At 42.7% G+C, this 27,600-nt stretch overlaps 2 protein-coding genes across 5 annotated transcripts in view; one reads left to right on the top strand and one right to left on the bottom strand.

The window, feature by feature from the left end:
* Positions 1–24,665, bottom strand: part of LIN28B (lin-28 homolog B) — a 79,925-nt gene extending 55,260 nt beyond the window's left edge. Inside the window, exons 1-2 of one of the 2 annotated variants that reach the window (XM_069974780.1) lie at positions 24,487–24,665; positions 20,971–21,167 (exon numbers count right to left, since the gene is read on the bottom strand). In XM_069974780.1, coding sequence (XP_069830881.1) covers positions 20,971–21,048 — 78 coding nt within the window. In that variant the 5' untranslated portion in view covers positions 21,049–21,167; positions 24,487–24,665. Of the gene's footprint in view, positions 1–20,970; positions 21,168–21,580; positions 21,723–24,486 lie in introns of those variants that run through there. The other variant, XM_069974779.1, reaches the window with a different exon arrangement.
* HACE1 (HECT domain and ankyrin repeat containing E3 ubiquitin protein ligase 1) overlaps positions 24,566–27,600 on the top strand; it is a 153,310-nt gene continuing 150,275 nt past the window's right edge. For 2 of the 3 annotated variants that reach the window (XM_069974775.1, XM_069974773.1), the window contains exon 1: positions 24,566–24,581. The gene's annotated coding sequence lies outside the window, so the exon portion shown is untranslated. Of the gene's footprint in view, positions 24,582–24,974; positions 25,078–27,600 lie in introns of those variants that run through there. The other variant, XM_069974774.1, reaches the window with a different exon arrangement.

Here is a 27,600-nt window from a genome sequence, read left to right as displayed (position 1 = left end):
AACTTTACAATAAGGTTTGCTAGTTGAGCTGGTAAAAGGGGTTGTCCTGCAAGATATAGTTATTGAAGGACTTAAAAGTGTCACTGTCATTTAAAATTTTATTGCAGAAATCAATAGAACAAACAATTTTTACTCTGTAATAGGTTTTATTAGGCAGAAAAGCATATTTCTGTACTCAAAAAGCTGTTCCCAGCCTCCCCCCAAAATTCTTGTCTGTGCATTATCAGGCAAAGTGAAGACGGGTTTGCTAAGCCCATTATAACCTATGGAGGTGGGAGGGGCCAAGGGGGATGAGTGAGCAGAAAGAGGTGACAAGGCAGTCAGCTGTTTGCAGATTGTCTGGGCACATAAAATGCTGAATTAAGGGGTCAGAAAGGTCAGTGCTTATCAGGAAGCTTGGTAAGAGACGATAGCAGGATGTTTTGTGCAGGGTTGCCTTATCTCCTCTTCCTGCTCACTCACCCCGCCTCGACCCCTCCACTTTCCATAAAACATAATGGACACAGAAATCCTGCTTCTTCTGAAGTGAGGGGGAGGTAGGAAAACAGCATTTTGAGTACAGAAACAAACTTTTGTTTACTCAAAACCTATTATTGATATTTATTGATTTCTGAAAAATGACATTTAAATGAGAGTTAAAAAAATAAATAAAAATACTCTACCAATGTTCTAAAGCCCATCCGGTCCCTGTCAGTCTACCTGATACTGTCTTAAAGTCACAGGAAATGAATAGGAACAGTGTGCATTTCCTGGATCAGGTAGACAAGATGGCACTAGGAAATGGAAATTAGCAAGGACACGGTGACAGACATAAAATGCTTATTTTATTGTTAGACAATTAAACATTACCTGGGTTTGTACAATTACAGCAAAACACAGTTTACCTAATTTTAGTTAACTTTTACTGTTTTCGTTTCATCCTATTCTGACCACTATAATTTTTATATTCCTTAAGTACAAACCTTTGTGAGGATTTTTTTGGGGAGGTTGAAATATTGGGGGTGGGGGGATTCATCATTTGCGTTGCTTTATCTACATACATTTTGTGTAGCCCGTGAATAATTTACAAAAAGTTGCAATTGGAGCAATAAATGTGTGCAAACCCACACAAGGTCATACTGAAAACTTATAAAACCACTCAGAAGTGGTATAGATTTGCAAAAAAAAGAAGAAAGCAACAAATAAATAAAACTTGCCCATAAGACAAGCCATGAGATTCCAAATTGCTCTGCTATGTTCTGACACAGTAAGTCAGTACAGTTGCGCAAATCAGGACGAACAGCCCCATACATGACGAAAGCCCCATACATGACGAACAGCCCCATACATGACAAAGGCCTATGGCCGAAACGTTGCAATTTTGGACCCTGATGTGTGAATAAACACACTCTTTTTCTGCATTTTGGATGCTGTGGGAATTCATTTCTTTGATTTCAACCAGTGCTCATACCAAGGATTGTGAGCCTTTCTGCGTGCATCCCCATTTTTCTACCCTACGGTCATACTCGGAGTGTCTCCAAGGTGCTGTTGGAACTTTTTATTTTTTGAATTCTCATGGACAGTCCTATAAATCATATTTCATACTCATGATTCATTTATTAACATTGCGCTATTGATGCATGTATCTTGATATTCTTATTTTATCATTTTTATTTTTTAGGCATATTTGTGCCATCTTTTATACCATATGTTTTAATTATAAATGAGTCATAGTATGCATTTTCCTTGAGTATCCTCCAACCCTTTTATTTTGACAGTTGCGCAAATATTTAAACAGTTCTGGAGCTGCTGGAATTATAATGAATGATGATGCTGGGAGTTCTGAGGTCTGTTGCAAAGTATGCCCATCATCAAGTGTGGTAAAAAAAAACAAAAAAAACATGCAGGCTTGCTTGGGCAGTGTCTGATACCTTTTAGACCCTTATTTATTTGTTTTAATCTTTTGCAGCAATTATCCTCATTCCTCTGTTCACCTTATCTGCAGTTCTTCTAAACTCTGTGGGCGTATACAGGAAATGATGACATCTGCCCTCACAGCCTGCCTAGTAAGGGCAGGAGTGCAGTAAGGTAAGCTCCATAGTAACTGCAGCACACATGGTAGAGATTATGTCACTCCCATATAATTTTATAAGTGTTTATATTAGCTGCCTGTTTTTTTTAAAAGTCTTTATTGTCACATCAAGAAAAATTTTCGTACAAAAACAAGTTATCACAATTTTCTTTTACAAAATTTCCCCCCCCCTTTTTTTCCTTCCCCTCCCTCCCCCCCCCCCCCTCCCCAGGTGGACCTTTGATACTCAAACCAGGAAGAACCAGCTTTTCATATCCTGTTATTCACTCCCACTGTCTTCCTCCCCTATTCTCTCCATCATTCCCATACCTTTTCATACTTGACATACTGTTTTACCAAGTTACTCCAAGTCCCCACTCTTAGTATTTCATTTGAATTCCAACTCCGTACGATCATGAGTCTTGCCACAAACAATCTCCTGCCCAAGATTTCCTTCTTTTTGCTATCTATTCCCACTAACTGTGAATCATCCCCCAGTATTATCAACGTCGGATACGGTATTATTCTATAGTCCAGTTCTTCCTCTATTGCCTTTAATGTTTCCCTCCAAAATTTTTCCAGGGCCGTACATGTCCAAAAAATATGCAACCAATCTCCTACTCTTTCCCAACACCTTGCACAGTCTGCTGTGGTTTTTTTTACCTATTTTTTCCAAAAATATTGGGGTATAATATAATCGGTACAGAATATGAAGCTGTATTATCTGGTGATTTTGGTTTACCGATACTTTCTTAACATTTTTTAGTATATTCTCCCATTGCCCCTCAGACATTTTACCTAATTCATTCTCCCATTTCCCCCTACATCCCATTTCCCTTTTCCCCTGGGTTCCATCCATTAATTTCCCATATATTCGTGATACCCCTTTTTTAATACCCATATCCCTATTTAGGAGGGATATTATTTCCGGGGTTGCTTCCACCATAAATAAATCTTTATTCTCAGTGTCCCCGACGGCATGCTTCAGCTGTTCATATTCATACCACTCTATTAGCTGCCTATTTAATTTAAAAAAATAAATAAATAAAAGAAAATTAGCCCTATCCTCAGGAATGTACCATAACCACTGATGTAAAGCTTTGCAGAACTACTACCATGATGACAATACATATCAGGGCATGATAGGAGTTGTAGTTTTTCAATAGCCCTAACCTGCAATACAACCTTCTGTACTGACAAGGATCCCCCTCCCCCCACTTCTTATCTGTTCAGAGAAGGGAAGTAAAGATGGGTTTGCTGTGTCCATTATAACCTATGGGGGAGGGAGGCTGAGGAGGGATGAGTGAGCAGGAAGAGGGGAAGAGGAGAGAACCATCCCTTTCAGTTTGCAGTATAGGAGCTAGCACAGCACATCCTCCAATCTTACCTGACCAAGTACCAACACCAGTCTCAGTGCGACTTGTAAATCCAGCATTTTCTGTGGTCAGTCTCCAAACTACAGGCATGGTTCTCTCCTTTTCCTGCTCACTCATCCCGCACGGCCCCTCCCCTCCTTAGATTATAATGTACTTAGGAAACCCATCTTTATTTTGCTTCTCTATAATGTAGACGACTTTGCCTTGATAATGAACAGATAAGAATTGAAGGGGGTGGGGTGGAAAACAGCCTTGTGAGTACAGAAGGAATCTCCTTTGCCTAAAGAACATATTAGTTTCTTATAATCATTTGTACTATTGATTTTTGTAACTTTTTTATAATGACCGATCCACTTTAAATGATCACATTCCCAATCTTGCACGGTAAACAGGGAAAGTGCAAAAACCTGCCAAAATGCAAAATTGCAGATTCTTTTTTTTTGTTACATCACAAAAAAAGTAATAAAGAGTTATCAAAATGTCATATATATGCAACCGTATAAAAAGTACAGATAGCCCCACAGACCAAAAACATTACAAAGATCAGGAAAGAGTAATTTTAAGCTCATTTATTAATGTTTAAAGATCGTAAAATGAAACAAAAGTTATATGAATTAGCCATTACAATTTTACTGACTTGATGAACATGGAACATTAGTTGTCATGAATAACATATCATGATTTATTACAAAGTACAACTGATGTCACAAAAAACATAAGACCTCATATGGGTCTGCAGGTGAAAAAATGAAAGCACTATGGCCTTTTAACCCTTTGATGACCAAGGCAATTTTAATGTTTGCCTTTTTTCCCCCCTCATGTTGAAAGCGACTCTGTACCCACAAACTGCACCCCCCCCCCCCCCAACCACTTGTACCATCTGATAGCTGCTTTTAATCCGGGATCTGTCCTGGGGTCCGTTTGGCAGGTGATGCAGTTTGTGTCCTTTAAAACAACTTTAAAACTTGCAGCTTGGTGTGGCCAGTTAGAGTGTCTGTGCCCTAGGCCTGCAAATCCCTCCGCCCCTCCTCATCATTAGGAACGCCCCTGGGTAGGATTTCTCTTAATCATCACTTCTTTGAACACTGCACTGGCTTCCTGGCTTTGGCTTCAAACCTTTGGCAGATCTGGCAATCTGTGTAAATGGACCCTTACCCAGGGGCATTCCTAATTTGACACAGTAATGTAAGTTTAAAAGTTGTATAGGACAATAACAGCATCTGCCGAACGGACCCCAGGAGAGATCTTGGATGAAAAGCAGCTATCTGACAGTACAAGCTGTTTGGAGGGGGCAGATTGTGGGTACAGAGTCACTTTAACCCTTTCCCGCACAAGGACGTAACTGTACGTCCTCGTGCGGGTGCAGGCGTTCAGAGCGGGGCCGCGCGGCGACCCCGCTCTGAACCGCGGCGGTCCCGGGTGCCGCTTGTAGCCCGGGACCGCCGGTATTAGCGGGCACGGTCCGATCGCAGTGCCCGCTAATACAGTAATCAGATGCAGCTGTCAAACATGACAGCTGCATCCGATTACCGGACACAGCTTATCCCTGGTGTCTAGTGGCGGAGATCGTTGTCTAGTGGCGGAGACGTTGTCCCGGAGGAGCCATCTCCGTTACTGATGCCGGCCGGGGACTCGTCCAAGATGGCGCTGTCCCCGGCTCGGCACTCGTTTGTATCGGCTGCAGCAGCCAAAAGCAAAACGAGTGGCGATCTCATTGATCTTTTCTGTATATCTATTTAGCAAAGATCTCAATGAGAGATCAAAGTGTATATACTAGAAGTCCCCCAGGGGGGCTTCTAGTATATGTGTAAAAAAAAAAAAAAAAAGTGTTGTCATTAGTAAAAATCCCCCTCCCCCAATAAAAGTCTGAATCACCCCCCTTTTCCCAGGTTATAAATAAAAGTAAACAAATAAATAAATGTTTGCTATCGCCGCATGCGTAATCGCCCGAACTATTAATTAATCACATTCCTGATCTCGCACGGTAAACGGCGTCAGCGCAAAAAAATCCCAAAGTGCAAAACTGCGCATTTTTGGTCGCATCTAATCCAGAAAATTTTTTATAAAAAGCGATCAAACAGTCGTATATGTGCAATCAAGGTACCGATAGAAAGAACACATCATGGCGCAAAAAATGACACCTCACACAGCCCCATAGACCAAAGGATAAAAGCGCTATAAGCCTGGGAATGGAGCGATTTTAAGGAACGTATATTTGTTAACAATGGTTTGAATTTTTTACCGGCCATCAGATACAATATAAGTTATACATGTTATATATCGTTTTAATCGTAACGACTTGAGGAACATGCATAACAAGTTAGTTTTACCCCAGGGCGAATGGCGTAAAAACACATTCCCCCCAAATAAAAGAAATGCGTTTTTTTTTCCAATTTCACCACACTTTGAATTTTTTTCTGGTTTCGTAGTGTACTTTATGCAAAAATTCAGCCTGTCATTGCAAAGTACAATTAGTGACGCAAAAAATAAGGGCTCATGTGGGTCTGTAGGTGTAAAAATGCAAGTGCTATGGCCTTTTAAGCACAAGGAGGAAAAAACAAAAACGAAAATTAGCCTGGTACCGAAGGGGTTAAAAGGCCATAAAGCTTGCAGTTTTTCAACCAACAGACCCACATGAGCCCTTACTTTTTGTGGCACCAATTATTTAATAAAACATGCAGCAAAACCGGGGAAAAAAATAAACTGTGAATTTTCAGAGGTGATTTCGGGTTTATGGCGTTTGTCCAATGGTTAAACTGCTTTTATCTTTTGGTCTATGGGGCTGTGTAAGGAGTCTTTTTTTTTTGCACCATGATCTGTACTTTCTATTGGTACCTTGCTTGCGTCCAGTATTATAAAATGGGAAATGGGACTTTCATAACTCCACTAATCTCATTGATCAGTGCAGTACATATGTACTGCACTGATCTTTATAAAAGATCAGTGCTCGATTACTATGGGCTGCTGAAGCCCACTGTAATCGAGCACAGAGCCAGGATCTGCGTCATTGCGGTGCTGAGGCCTGGCCCAGGCAGAAGAAGGAATCATGTCTTGGCAATTGCATCACAGTGGGATGATTCCGCCACTAGACCACCAGGAATGGGGATTTAAAGCCATTTAAATGCAGCAGTCACCACGCTTATCCTCAGTTTGGGTGTGGTCATGCAGGTTTAGTTTTATTGATGTAAGTGGAGCTGAACTGTAACACCACACAAAACCTGAGCACAGGGGTGGTGCCATTTTTGCAAGAAAGTAGTTGTGTGTTTTCTAACCCCTTTAAGTAATAGGACATTTTCTGATGACACATTCCTTTTAAGACTAATACTACTTGTAAAGTGTTCACAGTGACTCTTCCGTTGCAATGTGGATGCAGGTGGTAATATGTGGGCTGCACTGTGTCAATGCATGAACAAGCACCTCCCCAACATTAGGAGTGGTTACGTTCAACATAATGTATCAAGACGATTCTTCCAGGAACATAAATACATTTTTAATCCTTGAACTCATTTCTGAACAGTGCCCTAACATATTAAGAACCAGGGAATCATTTTGGATTTTTAAATTGAAGCGTCTGAAAACACAAGATAACTTTTTATTATAATAATTTATTCATATGATTATTCATACTATTTATTATTAACCCACTATTGTAATGTGTTTGTGGTATGTATGATGGAGATCTCTGTATATGCACATGATATTTCTAGGGAGAGTGGTTTTTATAATGAAGGTACTCACTGTGCAATATGCACAGTGAGAGCGGATCAACCTAGAAACGCGTTGCCCAAATAAAGTTTTTATCCCTTGCAGCGTTTGTGATCCTTGGCACAGAATACCAGTAGTCTGTAGGTTGGAGTTTAGAGATTTACTTGAGCATTGTGGATGTGCAGACAACACTGCAGCTGCAGAATATCTGTTATAATGTGCTCATGAAAGTTGTACCTCCTTGCACAACCAGCCATGCTGAGCGATATTCTATAGAGTATCTTTACATATTCCATTTGACATAAGGTTTCTGCACCACGAAGTGCTGCTGTTTTCTTGTCTTTTCTTCTTTAGTAGCATGTCAGTATATCTGAGAAGGCTCCCTTTGCAGGGGAAGTAAGAAGGGACTGACAGCTGCCAGAGATGGAAAGACCAATTTTGTCCAGACTGTCTTTACCAGTATGGATTAGCTAAGGGGGAGCAAAAAAAAGGGGAAAAAAATGCAAAACAGCAATTACTGGAATAAAATCTAAAAAGGCTAAGACCATTGTATGCAGGCTCACTTTTAGAGGTTATCCGGGTAACAAAAACAATATTCTAAATGATCCACCTTCCCAATACCACCCTATGTCTAATATACATATATAATCTTGCACCCTTTCCTGTTTTGTTTTTTTGTCTGTTATCTGCTTTGGATGTCTAAAATCCTCTCTCCAATCCACTCTGACAACACTCAGACACAGAACATGTGATTTCCTCTCTAGGGGCCGGGTTAGCCGTCTATAGACTTGGAGACATCATCTGAATCATCTCCATGCAACTGTGCTGCTTCATATACTTACATGTGTCCCTGTCAGGCCACAAGAATGATGGATCGTTCTGCAGCCATTTAAATATTTTGCTATTGGCCGATAATTTAAAGGACCACACATGATTCAATCAGGCAATTTCTACTAAAAGCAATTATTACTTACTACTGGCTCTTTTACGCAGAAGAATCCTTATTACCAAACACAATTGCCAACTCAGGAAAGTTTTCCTTCCTTTTTTATCACGTAGAAATTTTGAGAAACATGAGATGAAGTTTTATTGATTATGAAGGATTTAACTATTACTCACAGCATTACTTCCATTGAAACTAAAAATGAGCAAATTTACTGTAAAAATTAAGCGAATTGCTTTGTTACCTCGGCAGTCAGCCAGCGTCCATGCCGCTCCTCCCCGGGTGCCTGGAAAAGCTGGATCCAGTCCTGGGAAACTTCTCCCACTGTCCCAGGACTGGATAAAGATTTTTCCTGCAACCGAAGCAGACTTCAAAGGCAGCCAGCCGACTGCATAAGCAAAATCTCTCATCTCTAATTAAAACAAAAGTGTTTTGCTTCTGATTTTCATCTGTACTCAACGTCCGGTGCAATATTAAGTTAGCAGTGATGGATTCCAAGGTAGAATTCCAAATGTGAATTCAGACAATTATATTGCACATATTGCACTTTAAAACTTTGTAAACGTCAAGAAGGTTTCTGTGTTATAAGAGAAGGCTCAAAGTCTGAATCAGTGTTGCTCCCCATCTCTGACTGCAACATCTTCATTGCATGCCTCATCTAGGCTCCATGTCTCTGGTGGCTCTGGTACTGGAAGAGTTATCATGTGGCATTGGTCTCATATTATGCTCATATTCAATATTGTTGAGTGAGCATGCGTTGTGGTGCTTGGTTACATTACAACTTTGGAGGTATGCCGTCAATTGACAGCATACTTCCAGAGTTCTAATGTAACCGATTGCATTTTTTTGTTCATTTCATTGACACATCCCATGAAGGATAACCAGACACCCTCTGCAGAGCAGGGGGCACCTGGTTAAATGCTCAAGTCTAGCACTCAAGCATTGAAAAATGCTTGACTCAAGTAACAAGCACTCAAGCATTTTAGTGCTTGCTCAAGACTAATATTCAATGGACTTCTTATTCTTAGTAGAGAAACCAAAGGCATTGGTTAGACAGAAGTCATTGTCAGCCACATGATATTTCTGTTTCAGTCATACCATTGCAACTTGCGAGAACCTCTCAGCCAACCTCTAAGATTAACAGCACATCTAGCACAGATGTGAGAGGCCCAGGATTTGTCTTAAAGGGGTTATCCAGCGCTACAAAAACATGGCCACTTTCCCCCTACTGTTGTCTCCAGTTTAGGTGGGATTTTGAAACTCAGTTCCATTGAAGTAAATGGAGCTTAATTGCAATCTGCACCTGAACTGGATACAACAGTAGAGGGAAAAGTGGCCATGTTTTTGTAGGGCTGGATAACCCCTTTAATCACCAATCTTACATCCAAAGTACAGCCCATAGGCTTTCATGATGAAAGTGGTCATGGTGCATTTTTGAGGCTTAAGCATGTACTCTCTACAAATGTAACATTAGGTACTGCAACTATCCTGACACTGCTGAAAATTTTTAATAATATCAGATCATAGTTTATAGCTTAGATTTGAAATAACTTGCAGAATCTATGCAAGCAGATTTTACAGTCAGTGTCCAGACATGTCTAGGTGTGCCTAGTCTAACAATTCCACCAAATTTATTTGGAAACTTCAATGAAATGTAAGGTACTCACATCACTGCTTGCCTATAAATTACATAAGAGCACGTATTTTGTGGACAATACATGGACAGCCTGAAAATATGAAGAAAAAAAAAGGTGATTTTACAGCCCATATACAGCCCATTGACAGCACGTGCAGCTGTATATGGGAATATGTATATATATGTATTTATATGTATATGGGAACTTCCTGAGCAAACCTCCTTGGCTTTTTTGTAACAAATTATACTTCCAGGCATAAGCTTGTGCCCAACTTGACAATGAGCTTGAACAGATTCACCTGCACATTGGACATTACAGTTGCCAAAATCACAACTATGAGCAAGCATTGTGCTCTGGTACTTCAGTTTTAATGTTTCCTGTGGAAATACAGTTTAGGCTATTTTCATATGTGATAAGTAGCCGACGCTTAAAGGACAAGTGCCATGAAAAACTTTTTCCCAGTAATTGAAGCACATTACAAAGCTATATAACTCTGTAATGTGCTTTAATCACCTATCTGCCTCCCTTCCCTGTCTTTTCCCCCCTCCACCCCCCACCAGGAAGTGTCCTAACTCACACAGACCTGATTACTGTGGTCACCGTCACCAAGCTCTTCTCTCAGCTCCTTCTCCTGTTAGAGCAGCCCCCCCTCCCCTGCCTTGTCAGGTGACAGGCTTGCTCAGCTCCCATTGGCTGAACAACTGCAAGGCATCACTTGTCACATCTCACTTGCTTATCTTCCCTCTGACTGACTCCAGCACATAGACAGCTCCCCCCTCCCCTCATACCCTCTCTCCTGCTGCCGTGGACTCAGTGAAGGAGTCATGTCACTAGAGAAGATAAGCTGAGCAAGCAGAGTCACCTGACAAGGAGGGGAGGGGGAGGCTGGTGTAACAAGACCTAGAGCAGCCCTCCTGCTGATGACTCATCCTCACAACAAGGAGCTGCCTGGTGACGGTGACGACAGTAATTAGGTCTGTGTGAGTCAGGACACTTCCTGGTGGGGGGTGGAGGGGGGAAAAGACAGGGAAGGGAGGCAGATAGGTGATTGAAGCATATTACAGAGTTATATAACTTTGTAATGTGCTTCAATTACTGGGAAAAAGTTTTTCATGGCACTTGTCCTTTAAGTTATATATACACCAGTATTATGGGCAAAACTGTATGCAGATGTATACCATGGTGTGTCCATTGAATTTAACAAGTGACTAGATTTAAACATTTCCCTTATCAGATGGGAATGTAGTCATCAATGTTGAGAACTCTCCAGTCTGTCTAAAGTTGCTTGTTTGGTGAAAGTGTTTAAAAGGAATTGCAGTTTAACTAACAGGTAAGTGTTACAGAGGTGAAACCACCTGTGGATATGCCACAAATCTATATAGACATATATAGAATCACGCAGAAAATCACCCTAATGATAAGGAAACATGCTGGCACATCACCCAGCACGCTTCCCAAACATCCCCCAGTACCCTCCGTGCCTCCCTCTATTAGACCATATTCTTACTTTTATGTTTTCCCGCGCTGTATGTAAATGCCGAGCAAGTAGTTACGGTGGGCGGTCCTGGGCGCATCTAGTCACGGTCCTGGGCGGTGGAATAGCTGTAACCACGCCCAGAGGGGCGTGACTGAAAGACCTGCATTCTGCCGACGTCACCCAGGGCTTGCGTTCCACAGTGGCGGAGCACCGATGTCTTCAGGATGCCGCACATGCACAGTGCGTCAGAATCTTCTCCCACGTGCTAAAGACGTCGCCGCGCCCTCTGGGCGTGATTACAGCTATTCCACCGCCCAGGACCGTGACTAGATCCGCCCAGGACCGCCCAGTAACAATACAGTCTAATAGAGGGGGGGCACGGAGGGTACAGGGGGATGTTTGGGAAGCGTGCTGGTTTCCTTATCATTAGGGTGATTTTTTGAGTGGTTGGTTCCCTTTAAGGGCTTAGGTCAACAGGAAGACATTGAATGTACGCAGGCACATTTATAATTGGTCAGCTGAATGACTGTTTGGTAGATTGCATGTGAACTTTGGCAAAGCCTAACATTCATGTGTTGTCTAGGGGGAGGAGTACACTGCAGCCAGACTGCTCTGGCTTATCCCTCCAAAAACAAAAGGGTCAGGAAGTGAAACTATATCACGCCCAATATCATCTGTCAGTGGAAAATTTAGAGGCTCATCTAACACCTTATAATGCTGGCCGAACCCGTTGGCAGAAGCAGGTTTGGCAGACTTTGTATAATGTGTATTTACATTAATGTGACTCTTCAAGCTACAGTCCAAAGAAAGGCTATGTTCATACAACGTCAAAAATTGAGAAAAGGCGCCAATTTCGATTTTAAAAAAGTTAGTTTTTGCTGCGATTTAACTAATTGCAATGGCAATGCATTAAAGTCAATGGGAAGACGGACGTCCAATGCACACAATGCATCGCATAATGGACATTTTTACAGTGGACGTCAAAAAAATGAACATGATCATTATTTTCGGACATCTTTTGCAAACAACGGACTTTTTTTTTAGTTGTTCACTCGCAGTTTTTCTTTTTCCAGCGTTCTTTCTCCGTTTTTACTATTAAATTCAATAGACTTTTTAATTAAGCCACACCCAAAGGCTAATTAGTAACCCAAACTAGAATAATGTGCAAACACCAGTTATTTCACTAAGGGGAGGCCAGACAGCTAAATAACGTCCGTTATTTTAGACTCAAAATGACGGACGTCATTTTAAACGTTGTATGAAAATAGCCAAAAACTGATTAGCAAACTAGTCTGTGTACTGCAGCTGTTAAGGCCCTTTAACATAGGCCAAATATAGCTAACAAGCGCTACTAGGAACGCTCAAATAATCAGTCCGTGTAAAAGAGCCAGCGATTAGCTGATTTGATTTTTTCTTTGCCCGTAAAAATCACTGTTATCAGCCGCAAATTCTTCTGTGTAAACAGGAGATGTGCGTGCAATAATGTACTTGAATTGCCACGGGAAAATTGAAGTATAAATATTTAAACTAATATACAGTTGTGCTTAAACGTTTAAATACCGTTTATTGCCCCTCTAACATCAATGGCAGTTTGAAGTCTTTTGTGGTGGTTGAGGATGAAGCTCTTTATTTTCTCAGATATCAAAGCTGCCCATTCTTTTTGGCAAAAAGCCTCCAGTTCCTGTAAATTCCTGGGCTGTCTTGCATGAACTCCGTGCTTGAGATCTCCCAAGTGGCTCAATGATATTAAGGTCAGGAGAATGAGATGGCCACTCCAGAACCTTCACTTTGTTCTGCTGAAGCCAATGACAGGTCGATCATGACAACCAAAACCATCCAAATGACCCTGATTTTAGCCTGATAACATGCACAGAAGTTGACACAAACTGACACAAACATTTCAGCAATAACTGCCGGGAAAATTGTTTGAGATGCAACAACATCAGCTCAAATATAGGACTCTCTGAAAACTAGCAGTGTGGCTGTTCCAAGAGGCACAATAAGGAGGCACTTAAAGAAAAATGGGCTGCATGGTTGAGTTGCCATAAAAAAGGCATTACTGTGCAAATGCCACAAATTATGTTGCCAACAAACAACAGCACAATTTGGAGTGGTGAGGCCAAAATCTAATTTTTGGCCCAAACCATAAATGTTACACTTGGAGAGGTGTCAACAAGGCCTATGATGAAAGAAACATCATTTCTACTGTAAAGCACTGAGGTTTGGACTGCTGATGTTTTGGGGGATGTGTGGGCTACAAAGGCACAGGAAACTTGGTCAAAGTTGAGGGAAAAATGAATGGAGGATGTCTGCAAATACTGGAAGCAAATTTGCACTCACCAGCTCGGAAGCTGCACATGGGACGTACTTGGACGTTCCAACTTTACCATGATCCAAAACACAAGGCCAGGTTGACCTATCATTGGCTACAGCAGAACAAATTGAAGGTTCTGGAGTGGTCATTTTAGTCTCCTGACCACAATATCATTGAGCCACTCTGGGGAGATCTCCAGCACGCAGTTCATGCAAGACAGCCTGGGTATTCTCAGACGCTGGAGGCTTTTTGTCAAAAAGAATGGACAGCTTTACCATCTGAGAAAATAAAGAGCCTCATCCACAACTACCACAAAAGCCGTCATTGATGTTAGAGGGGGTAATGCACGGTATTAAGAACTGGGGTATATGAACTTGTCATCAGGTTAATATGGATACTTTTGGGTGTCATTATGATGTAAAAAGAGAAAATTCATTAGTGTGACAATAAAGGGCTTCACCTAACCACTAACCATAAGTAGAAAAGGATTTTGTGTTATCATTCATATTCTCTGAAGAAAGGACAAAAAGGCAAAAAGTCTGCTGGGGTATGTAAACTTTTAAACAAAACTGTATATATTGTTTAATATTGTAATGCTTTGCTTGTACTCAAGTCCACGCACTGTAGAAAAATAAGCAGAAGCCAGCATCTTTTGCATGCAATTTTTTTCCCCAGATTTTAGCCATTACTGTTGTAGGCTAATAAAGGTATCACTCCTAAAATACCTTAAATGAAAGTATTTACTGTCATATGGATTTTTCTGGCTAACAGGGTACCATACTATTTTTTTTGTCGAATAGGTGAAATTTGTAGTTATACAGAAAGATGGAGGATATTGTGAGTTTTAAAATTCACTGCATGCCCTTTGTTCTTTAAGTCAAACAGGTTTATAAAATCCCAAACACATTCATTTCCCATATTGTGTGCACTTATCTCCCCTTGGACATGTTGGTGCTATATACAAGGGTATTAATATTATTATTATTATTATTATTATTATTATTACATTTCAGGATTTCTGTTCATCAGATCTACATATCCATCATCAATAAAAACGTGACTCAAACAAATGTTCCTTCTCCTGGACTCCTAGTGGTATAAACCATGTGCATCTAATTTCTAAACTATACAGACACACTGTGTGGACTTTATAGAAGGAAAGATTAAAAGACAATAAAAAATAAATAAACTATGGACATAAAATCTATTCATCCCCAAGCCCCCCCCCCCCACTCACAAAGACAAAACATACATACATTAACATTCAGGAAAACACTGTTAAAGGACTGCATATCGATTGAGAGAGATGCCTCAAACACATAAATGCAAGTGTAGAAAAGATAGTTATTTATAAAGGTCCAGCCAGGTAACAGTTAATTTAAGTCCCTCTAATTTTTGAAGGTTACATGTTGTAGGCTTTATATGATGTTGCTTTGTTAAAGATTGAAGTGTTTATCACCACAATTCTCAGGCAAGAATCCCAGCCCCCACCAGAAGCTTGGTGGGTGGGACCCTTCCCCCACTGTAGTTGCCATGTGAGTTCAGAGAAAATATGGTAACGTTCACTATCTTCAAAAACAAAGCTAGCATGACATGGTATTAAACCAGGGCAATACCATTTCACATAGCAGCCACTGATAATTTATAGCAACATTTTATTTTAACATAACATTTATATTTTTTATAGATCATGGACGGATGTAAAAAAAAAACAAAAACATAAGACATGTTAAGACAGTCACATATTTCATGTACAATACTAGCTCATATTTACTTACTACTATATCATAGTGTGTTTGGAAAAAAAAATAAAAAAAATATACATATATATATACACACACACACACATATACATATACACTTTGCAAAAAAAAAAACAATTCTAGTTCTATAACAAAAATGAACCATTTTTGCTAAATGTTATTTCTAGGAAAAAATAGATTTTTTATGTCTGATTCATCCTGTGATTCACCTTCAACCCTATCTGACTCACTGGAGGGAAGTCACTTGATCAGAACATTGAAAAAGGACTGTTTTCTTTCCTTTCAGCAGTCTAGAGGAAAAAAAAAAGCCCTTTCTGCCAAAGAAACAAAAGCTCGGTATTAGCTGTCCAGGGACATTCATGGGTGGGGTTTGCATGTCAAAAAAGCTGTAATAGGTTGAGGTTAAGCTTAATAGGGCCCCACTTTAACCTCCTGAATGCATCAAAAATGTGAATACTCCATCTACCTCCCCCAACAGGTTTCCTAACACATTAGTGTTCCCAATGATAACCCAACAGAAGTACAAATAGTGATTTTAGAGTCTAGCAGACACATTTTGCAGTACCCTATGTGAACGTATAGGAGTAAAACAGTAGTTTTTACAACTTAGTTGCTGTACTGTGGTTAAGAGGCTTCTTCAGAAAACCAGTGGTCTATACGCCCCTAGTATGATTTCTAACCAACACACTAAATTTCAAAATTTGGCTTTTAAATTCATCTATACTTCTGATGAAAGCTCGGCGCAATTAATAAAAAATAGGATTCAGTTTAAAAAATATGAACATTTAAAAAAAAATCTCATTTGTAACATTTGAAATCTGTGATTTTTCAATAAGCAAATTTATCTATATGTTAAAATAATGCTAAGCAAACCAAAATATAAGTCATGCTTTTCAACCTCCATATAGTAGTAGGCTTGTCCTGTTCTTTCATACACTGATCAAACCTGATTACTAACAGGTTAAAAGGAATGGCTGAACAAACATATAGGTTACTAAAAAACTAGTTTGGGAGAACATATCCCACAAATATATGATAGTTTTGCCAAGGCATCTGTGCTCCTATAACTGCAAACAAAATAAAGGTTAACGAAGACATAAAAATGCCCAAGGAAGTAGTAAGCAATGAACAGCTATGACCCTCAACTTCCCTAGTTTGATCAAGAGAGTCTGCAACCTGAGCCAAAGGGTGCAAATTCCTCCCATTCAAAAGATCTTCAATGGAGTGGGGGAAGGAATGTTAACCCTTGTGCTGCTGAGCACAAACTAACAACAAATTAGTTCATATGACAGAACACATGGCTGTATGGCTATGCTAAGGCATTCTGTGGACTTCTAGATGTTTCTACTGACGCTAAAAAGACCTTAAAGCTTCATAGAAGTCAGCAAGTTATTTACTGTGGATATGGAGAGATTGGTAAATCACAACACTTCAAGTATAAGCTATAATTTATCAATCAATGGCATCCCTTCTGGCACAGGTGAAGAATGGCTTCTACTCCTAGTTAGGCAAAATTAAACTGGCTAGGAAACATATTCATAGAGAAAGACTATTACTTTTTTGATTAGTTAGAAAGAACATCATTGAATAAAATAAATATTTGGTACCACAGGATAAGCTAGACTTCCTCAACAACAGGTATATAACACACAAGGGGGAGCATTGCTTACCATGAAGATTTCAGAACACAAGTCAATGGGGAAATTGTTCAACTGTCTAGAAACATGGCTGATCTGTGTTACTGGCAGCTCTTAAACTAGGCAGACCATGCAACCAGCTTTCTAGCTTTAATAACTTATCAATCCTAAATATCTGCAACTAACATTAAAGAAAGTTCTGATATATATTTAGACACGGTCCACTTGAAAGGCATCATCAAAAAAAAGGTATCTTGTCTACAGCAGACTTGCTTGCAAATACACTCCCATTACTGTGAAACATTTTTCTGTATGGATATTGTGTTCTCATTTACAACATACTGACGTCATTCATTCCACCAGAAAATAGTTTGGGATATCTATTTAACTGGTATTTCTAGCAGCCTAGTAACTCATTTTAAGAGATGCCACTAGCCTGAATTGTCTATTTAAAGTATTTTAAATACACTAGGTAAGTTCATAGAATACTACTAACAGATAAAACAAATTTAAAACAAACAAATCAATGAAAATGGTCAGAAATGATACCATGGTGAATTAAAATTCTGTAAAATAAACAAAACAAGGGCAAATAATCAGTAAAAAAAAAAACATACCACATAAAACATGTAAGTGTGAGTAAGCTTATTCAGTGCATCACAACACACAAACTCCAAATTAAACACATATTATGAGGGCTAATTTAATGAATGAACACTTGTGGTCACTAGTTTCCAGCTAGTAGTTGTTTTGTTTCATTGAATTACAAAAGTTCATATTGAATGAATTAATGAAATTGAATTAAAGGCCACAATATTCCTCTTTAATAGTGGACCTCAATACCTAGTAAGAACTTTCTTGCAGTCTAATAAGTTTACGGTTCTTATAAACAAACTCAGGATTTGAGCAAGCCATGGCACTGGAAGCAAACTGTAATATTACTAAGAACTGATTTTTTTTTTTAAAAAGTAGCAAAATGTGAAATACTTAAACACATTTAACATCATTTTAATAGGAATGTGTTCTCTGTTTAAAACCCATTTCCTAAATTTGGTGGGTAATTATATAGATTACTGAATCGGATAATCATTGGAGTAAATTAACTGTAAGAATTCTTATTCTTTCTAGAATGGAAGTAATTGTTTGCTCATCATGGTAGCAATAGAAGTGCATAGTAGTGACAAAAACTCACATACAACATATATTTAACCCATCCATGAATATAACACTGTATCATGATGCAAAATACAATAAAAAACATTACAATAGGGAACTAAATAAAATTATTCTGATAAAATAAATGGCAGCAATAAACACCAAACAGTGATCAGAAGCCTTATTTCACTTTGGAATATATGTTTAACAGTAGTAACAACCAACAAACTAAAATAAAAACTAATATATACACAGAAGGCACAAAAGAAAGCCATTATGTCATATAAATTTTCTACTGCCTGTATAGGAATATAGGTTGTCTTATCAGTCTATATTATACAATAACATATAGTATACAATAAAAAGCATCAAAACAGTGTATAGGTGCTGCACTTCATAAACGAAAACATGACAGTCTATAATATATCCAAATGATAAGTTTACAACTTATTTTAACTACCCCACACACCAGACCTCTTACATATCTGACAACACTCTATATCACTTCACATTAACCTATTTGGCTATCATTTATTTTAGAATAAGAATGTGACCAATAACCAAAGCTTCCTGTCAAGTGTCTCCATTGCAAGCATTAGACACCCTATATACAGGATATAAGATGTATATGTGTAATGGTTGGTTATTAGTTAAAGATACCAATCTATTTCATAAGCAGTTTTGGAATCAATCCTATCTTGTTTATTCTGTGCTACTAATATATGCATTTAATACAGCCTACACCTATAGGCACGTGCCTATAGGGAAATACATCATAGGGGATGACATTAACATCCATAGCCTTAAAGAATTCCAATACATCTTTCACTTTAGGTAATAAATAGCCTGTATAGCATCATTCTTGATCTGCAATATGATTTCATGCATAGCATGCATGACAATTTATAGTGAGCTGAGTTACATCCCTGTATAAAGACAGAAGTGCCAAGAATAACAGATATACCAGACCTAATGCTAAATAATGTATACATGGCCTCACAAAATGTACATATCTATAAGTAAGCTTATATATTCAGGCAAAAATCTGGACCCCAAAAACAACTATTCACTACTAGATTAACTAGTTCCTAGATGAGCCAGTTATTCCTTGCCCAGTCCAATGCAATAGAACTCACAAAATCTAAATGAACGTCCAAATTCAGTGTCATTCAATCTGTCTATAAATTCAGTTCCACAAATATGTGTGGGCAGGTGTGTAAGTAGTCCTATAATATTTCTCTATATTGCACATCCTCACAATCCCTTTACAGAAGCACGTCAAAGATTGAAAATAAAAAGGGAAACAAAGATACAGTTACAACAATGAGGAAGTTTTGTTTTTCTCTTTTCGTTTATTCATCTATAAAGCAAATTTATGAGATCATAAAAACTATTTAACAACCTTGTGGAGGTTCAAATGAAAAGCGAGCTAAAACACTGATAGCTATCTAGGTAACTAGATATAAAGCAAGAAAAAAAATGGACTGTGTCATATCACATACTGCAGGAAGGACAAGAAGTGGGGGCGGTAAAAAAAAAAAAAAAAAAGGCATTATAGAAAAATAATCTCCCACGCGTTTGATTTCACACTCGACACCTATTTGTTGAAAAAGACAAAGCACTGAGCACCGAGCCTTGGCATAAGCTATCCAGCAAAGAGCAGAGATGTCCCCATGTGACCCATCAAGCTCCATGTCACCAGAGCTTTGTTTCTTTGGGGCTGTATCATGGCCCCAATCAAAGCAATCACAAGAGGATATTGGAACAGTATGGGCAGGACAAGGAGACCTATTGCTCAGTCTCAATCCCTAAATCGTAGGCACAGTTTATATGGTTTGATGCATACAAGAGAACTTGCTGAAAACATAAGTCTAAGGCTATGTAAAAATGATGCCTGTTTTGTAAAATAACGGACGTTATTAGCATAATAACGGACATTATTTGACAAGACAGACGTCATTTTTACATGGTAGGAATATAGCCTATAAGTACATACTTGAAGTCAGCTTGTTCCATGCATATTGATGGCACCTTCTTCTCCAAATGTGATCCAGCTGTCTGTGGAGTACTACGCTTTTCATAAAATGTTGTATTCTGAATCAGTACTCCATAGGTGTAAATAGTTAAAACTAATGTCTACGTCCCTCGTGTTTACGCTTAGAAGACATTGTGGTTTACAAGGCGAACACTACATCTGGAAATACCCATGTGTTGGAGGCTACAGCATCAAACCTTGTCCATGGGCCTGGGAGAAAGTACAAGCCATGTACACAGTCCACACATAAAGCCTACACATGAACTGCCTCTGGCCACATGCTTGCCTGACTTCAATGCCCTTAAAGAGACAGAGTTAGGACTCAAGAGATTTCCTGCTGTTCACAACCAGAGTAAAGGCAACATGGCCCTTTTACAGCTCGGCCATTAAGTTTATTATTATTGACTCCTCATCTTTTGGTGGCACTCGGGACTTTCTTAGATCACACAGTAAGAATCGGGCTTCTTGTTTTTGTCGCTCTCAAAGTAAAATAAAGGTAGTACCCATTTAGCACTGGACTCATTAAGGCGACATATGCCATGAAATGGGGGGGGGGGTATGCAAATTGCTGACTAGTTACCTATAAGAAAGATAGGAGATAAATAGACTTGTAACCCTAGCCAGCCAAGCTACGTTCAAAAAGGTTGCAACTTCCTCTAGCAAATGGTTAAACTACGGTAAGATAGTCACAGGGGCGGCAGTCACCATCCACCTAAGTATTCCTTTATAAAAGTGTCCTCACCACACAGAAAAAGAAGCCAGCAAAGGCAAAACAGATGCCTGACTGGACTGCTTGGTGTATAAAGAGTCAAAGTGGGTGGTTTATCCATCTCCTAGTGGGTGGCTAGCAAGGAGGGGGAGGAAAAGGTTCCACTTACTTGGTGTACAAAAACATCAACTGGGTTCTCCAAGGGACTTCCCTCCCGGCTGGTCATAGAGATGAAACCGAATCCCATTCGCACATTGAACCATTTGCAGTGGCCTGCACCACGCAGGACCTGGATGTCTTCCTCCTCCTCCTCCTCCTGCTCGGGCAGCTTCCCTTGCTCTTCTCTGCCACCTTTACCAGCCCCTCCTGGGGAAAAGAGCACAAACAAACAATGATGCAGAGTGATCCGGGTACCATCATCTCCAGACACCTACCTAGCCTGACCTAACCCCTTAGACGTAGGTGAACGTCCAGTGTGACCAGTGAGGAGGAGGGAGAAGTGAGGTGCGAGGAGTATTGCACAACAACTTGTTATTGCCCATGCACGGAGGGAGCTCATTGTGTATACACCGAGTACAGGTGGAGCATCTGCTCTCAAGCAGCCTCCTCGGACTGTGCAGACAATGGCCCTCGTCCGGTGCCCGGTACCGGCAGGATACTCGCGTGGGTCGGCGCAGCTCCCCTCCCCCTGCTTATACCCCCGGCTCGGCCGACTCCAAAGCAGCGATTGTCTAGCAGCAGATACACAGAAGACGAGAAGGAAATAGTGGGCTATGAACCTTCGGCCATGACGCCGCCTGCTTGACAATCGCCAGATGAGAAGTTTCCTCGGTGATCGGGGTGATCCGCTGCATCAATGTGACATCCTGATCTGGAGCGATCCCAAATTTCGCTCGCATGGTCTAGCGTGCTCTCCCTCCTGTGCTGCTCCCTCCTGCGCTGCTGCGCTCGCTCCCCCTCAGCCCGCACACGTGACTCTGTCAATTACATGCCTCACCACGGAGCCTGGAGGGGCTCAGCCAATGGGCGCCGCGCTTCGCGCCAGCACGGAAATCATTTATGAATGAAGCCTGAACACGCCTGCGACTCTTACACACACACACACACACACGCATATATATACACTGGTGGACGGCAGACACGCGTGAGCACAGGGTGCTCTCTATGACAAGTGTGAGAGTCCACGCATAACCCCCCCTATTACCACTGCTCTATGAACTTTTAACCTCTGCATTGCCAGCAGATAAGGAAGTGAGAGATTGGTTTTAAACGTGGATTTTTTTTTTAGAGGAGGGGGTTAGGGGGGAAGGCGGGTGCGGGATCGGACTTCACAGGTTTGCTCCGCCATCTCTTTCCGGGGGAGGGGATGTGATTAATGACTTCCTAAATACGAGCCCAGTGTTGGGAAGGGAGCAGGGGAGAGGAGGACCCCCCTCCCGGGCATCACACATTCCTCCTGGGGACATGAGGGGGAAAAAGTGGGCGCGCAGGGAGGGAAGGGGACGAGCTGGCCTGACAAGTGTGACAAGTGTATTACTGGCGAGCTGTCACCTAGCAGCTTCTCCATTTTATGGGACACTGGATGACATGTAGGAGCTTCTCCATCTTCTGGGACACTGGATGACATCCAGCAGCTTCTCCATCTTATAGGACACTGGATGACATCCAGCAGCTTCTCCATCTTCTAGGACACTGGATGTCACCTAGCAACTTCTCCATCTTCAGGTACACTGGATGACATCCAGCAGCTTCTCCATCTTATAGGACACTGGATGACATCCAGCAGCTTCTCCATCTTCTAGGACACTGGATGACATGCAGCAACTTCTCGATCTCTGGGACACTGGATGACATCCAGCAGCTTCTCCATCTTCTAGGACACTGGATGACATCCAGCAGCTTCTCCATCTTCTAGGACACTGGATGACATCCAGCAGCTTCTCCATCTTCTGGGACACTGGATGACATCCAGCAGCTTCTCCATCTCTGGGACACTGGATGACATCCAGCAGCTTCTCCATCTTCTAGGACACTGGATGACATCCAGCAGCTTCTCCATCTTCTAGGACACTGGATGACATCCAGCAGCTTCTCCATCTCTGGGACACTGGATGACATCCAGCAGCTTCTCCATCTTCTAGAACACTGGATGTCAGTCACCTAGCAACTTCTCCATCTTCAGGGACACTGGATGACATCTAGGAGCTTCTCCATCTTCAGGGAAACTGGATGACATCTAGAAGCTTCTCCATCTTTAGGGACACTGGATGTCATCTGGCAGCTTCTCCATATTCTAGGACACTGGATGACATCTAGAAGCTTCTCCATCTTCTAGGACACTGGATGTCATCTGGCAGCTTCTCCATATTCTAGGACACTGGATGACATCTAGGAGCTTCTCCATCTTCAGGGACACTGGATGACATCTAGGAGCTTCTCCATCTTCTAGGACACTGGATGTCATCTGGAAGCTTCTCCATATTCTAGAACACTGGTTGACATCCAGCAGCTTCTCCATCTTCTGGGACACTGGATGTCACCTAGCAACTTCTCCATCTCTGGGACACTGGATGACATCTAGGAGCTTCTCCATCTTCTAGGACACTGGATGACATCTAGGAGCTTCTCCATCTCTGGGACACTGGATGACATCTAGGAGCTTCTCCATATTCTAGGACACTGGATGTCACCTAGCAGCTTCTCCATCTTCTGGGACACTAGATGACATCTAGCAGCTTCTCCATATTCTAGGACAGTGGATGACATCTAGCGGCTTCTCCATCTTCTGGGACACTGGATGACATCTAGGAGCTTCTCCATCTCTGGGACACTGGATGACATCTAGGAGCTTCTCCATATTCTAGGACACTGGATGACATCTAGCAGCTTCTCCATATTCTAGGACACTGGATGTCACCTAGCAGCTTCTCCATCTTCTGGGACACTGGATGACATCTGGCATCTTCTCCATCTTCTGGGACACTGGATGACATCTGGCAGCTTCTCCATATTCTAGGACACTGGATGACATCTGGCAGCTTCTCCATCTTCTGTGACACTGGATGACATCTGGCAGCTTCTCCATCTTCTATGACGCCTGATGACATCTAGCAGCTTCTCCATCTTCTGGAATCCAGAAGATGGAGAAGCTGGTAGATGACATCCAGTGTCCCAGAAGATGGAGAAGCTGCTAGATGACATCCAGTGTCCCAGAAGATGGAGAAGCTCCTAGATGACATCCAGTGTTCCAGAAGATGGAGAAGCTGCTAGATGACATCCAGAATCTGGATGTCAGTGAGCTGTCAGTGCCATCTCAGGATAACTAGTCGCGATTATCGGCAGTCTAACGATCGTATCGTACTATGTGTGATATAACACATCGCCACAGACATCGCCTTCCCAGTCCTTCCCATACCAGGGAGCAGGATTCCAGCGATCAGACAAGTGAAGCAGAAGCCTAATCCTGAAATTCCTTCGCAGTCTTGAACCGTAAATTCGCTATAATAGGTCGTGTTGGCCATAGGCGTCCTATATGGAGCTGGCCCCTCCGGTCATGTGGGCGGAGCCTGCCCGTCATGTCACAGTAGCTGGGCTCCCTGCTATGTGTGATGCCAGTCTGCCATCCACCAGCCCCACATTACATTACTGTAGCCCAGACTCCTGTCAGTGATGAGGTGGCACTTGCCTGCTTCTCCTAATACGGCGGGCACGGGCCGGTGCTATAAGGAAGATGTATGCAGTACACTGTGACCACTGCTACAATGTATCTCCATATACAAAGTAATAAGCCGACGTGTCTGCTGCCAACGAGGCAAAACGAAATCTATACAAACGAAATATAAGCGGGCGCAGCGCTGTCTGCGACAATTGTAAGGGAAACCGCCGTATCACGATACCGCGGTATGAGAACGGAACGTCCCTGGCCGGGCACGGGAGGCACGGCATCTGCCGCGCTCGAACGACGGTTTCATGTGAAATTCTGCTGTGCGCTATTTGTCGGGGAATTTCCGCGTGTATTTGTCGCACGCTTGTACACTTTTCCTCTGTAGCCTCCCACCCCCGTTCCTGTCAGGGAATCCTTCATGTCGCCGCCAGTCTTATACAGGCGTGTATATCGTGGAGTCAGGCTCGGGGCCACATGGAGTCTCCTCATTCGTTTCCCGCGTGGACCGTCACCTTGTCCTACGTGAGGGAATGATGCGGTACATGAGGCACCGGGGGCCGTGTGTACACGGTGACCTAACACCGACATACAGTGATGTGACGTCATGGGCAGGTGACAGAAAGCACCGTGGTCTTACAATCGCCATGGTCTGGTCGGTGATGGCGCCGGTAACTACACGGCGCTGCCTCACAACATTGGTTATGAGGCAAAATGGGGAGAACAACAGTTACAAAAGTGATAGTACCGCACACCGCAGCACTTTCCCGCCCGATTACCGGTCGGAGGGCTTCCCCACCAATAGCCGTAGCCGATAGTGACACGCCGCCCGCAGTACTGCACCACTTTCCCGCTCAATTCAATTCAAATTCGCGGTAATTGCCGGCGCCTTGACTTCCCGCGCAGTGATTTCCCGCTAACGGTTTCCTCTCACGCCCTGGTTTATGGCTGTAGGTGCGGTTTAGGAGCGTTTTATTTGTCATGCAATAGATTACAAGTGTACATCAGACAAATGTAATGCATGGTTCTACCATACTACCAACAAGCCTCATCATACACAGGTGAGGGTCACTGGCTCTCCTTACATATAGTCGCAGCGAGGTGATCTAATCCAAACACCTCACAAAGACTCACAGCCCTGATTGCTGCTCTCTCACCATGTACTTATCCAGACTCTGCCTCTCTGCCATCACTGCACCCACCACCTACTCTCTCCCATCACTGCACCCACCACCTACCTGCTCTCTGCCATCACTGCACCCACCACCTACTCTCTGCCATCACTGCACCCACCACCTACCTGCTCTCTGCCATCACTGCACCCACCACCTACTCTCTCCCATCACTGCACTCACCACCTACCTACTCTCTGCCATCACTGCACCCACCACCTACCTGCTCTCTGCCATCACTGCACCCACCACCTACCTGCTCTCTGCCATCACTGCACCCACCACCTACCTGCTCTCTGCCATCACTGCACCCACCACCTACTCTCTGCCATCACTGCACCCACCACCACCTACTCTCTCCCATCACTGCACTCACCACCTACCTGCTCTCTGCCATCACTGCACCCACCACCTACTCTCTCCCATCACTGCACTCACCACCTACCTGCTCTCTGCCATCACTGCACCCACCACCTGCTCTCTGCCATCACTGCACTCACCACCTACCTGCTCTCTGCCATCACTGCACCCACCACCTACTCTCTGCCATCACTGCACCCACCACCACCTACTCTCTCCCATCACTGCACTCACCACCTACCTGCTCTCTGCCATCACTGCACCCACCACCTACTCTCTGCCATCACTGCACCCACCACCTACCTGCTCTCTGCCATCACTGCACCCACCACCTACTCTCTGCCATCACTGCACCCACCACCACCTACTCTCTCCCATCACTGCACTCACCACCTACCTGCTCTCTGCCATCACTGCACCCACCACCTACTCTCTGCCATCACTGCACCCACCACCTACCTGCTCTCTTCCATCACTGCACTTACCACCTACCTGCTCTCTGCCATCACTGCACCCACCACCTACCTGCTCTCTGCCATCACTGCACCCACCACCTACCTGCTCTCTGCCACCACTGCACCCACCACCTACCTGCTCTCTGCCACCACTGCACTCATCACCTACCTGCTCTCTGCCACCACTGCACTAACCACCTACCTGCTCTCTTCCATCACTGCACCCACCACCTACCTGCTCTCTTCCATCACTGCACTCACCACCTACCTGCTCTCTGCCATCACTGCACCCACCACCTACCTGCTCTCTTCCATCACTGCACCCACCACCTACCTGCTCTCTGCCATCACTGCACCCACCACCTACCTGACTCTGTCATCACTGTGCCCACCACCTTCCTCCTCTCTGCCTCCCACCTCCCTCCTCTCTGCCTTTCCCACCACCACCTACCTCCTCTCTGCCACTCCCCCACCTCCTACCTCCTCTCTGCCTCTCCCACCACCTCCTCTCTGCCTCTCCCACCACCATCTACCTCCTCTCTGCCTCTCCCACCACCACCTACCTCCTCTCTGCCTCTCCCCCCACCTCCTCTCTGCCTCTCCCACCACCACCTCCCTCCTCTCTGCCTCTCCCCCACCTCCTCTTTGCCTCTCCCACCACCACCTACCTCCTCTCTGCCTCTCCCATCACTGCCCCTACCACCTACCTGCTTTCTGCCTCTCCCACCACCACCTACCTCCTCTCTGCCAGTGAACATACTATATTGTTCAATGAGAATAGATTTGTAAGTATGTCCATTCACTCTCACCAGAATCCATGATTGATGATATAACATTGGAGCCGGTTTACACAAAATGCCTGAATTACTTCCCACAGACACAGGGATTTCCCTGTTTCCCTATAGTGCAGCAAAAAGCCATCACCACGCAAGACCAATGTAACAGGTCACTCCTTTGCTGACCCACGTGCAAAGATCCAAAGTTCTACACCATGGCACAACATTCATCCTAAATAGTGGATAGTTGTCCCTCTAAATAATATATTAGTATATAGCTTAAGGGTATATTCACACGGGCGGGCTCGCAGCGAGATTCTCTCTGCAAGCCCGGCAGGTCCTGGCAGTTCCCATACACTACATACTTGCTGCGGT

Source organism: Dendropsophus ebraccatus, chromosome 6 (genome assembly GCF_027789765.1).
Source record: "Dendropsophus ebraccatus isolate aDenEbr1 chromosome 6, aDenEbr1.pat, whole genome shotgun sequence".
Classification (NCBI taxonomy): Eukaryota; Metazoa; Chordata; class Amphibia; order Anura; family Hylidae; genus Dendropsophus; species Dendropsophus ebraccatus.
Note: the sequence above shows the minus strand (reverse complement) of the source record. Positions and strands in the feature narration are given on the sequence as shown.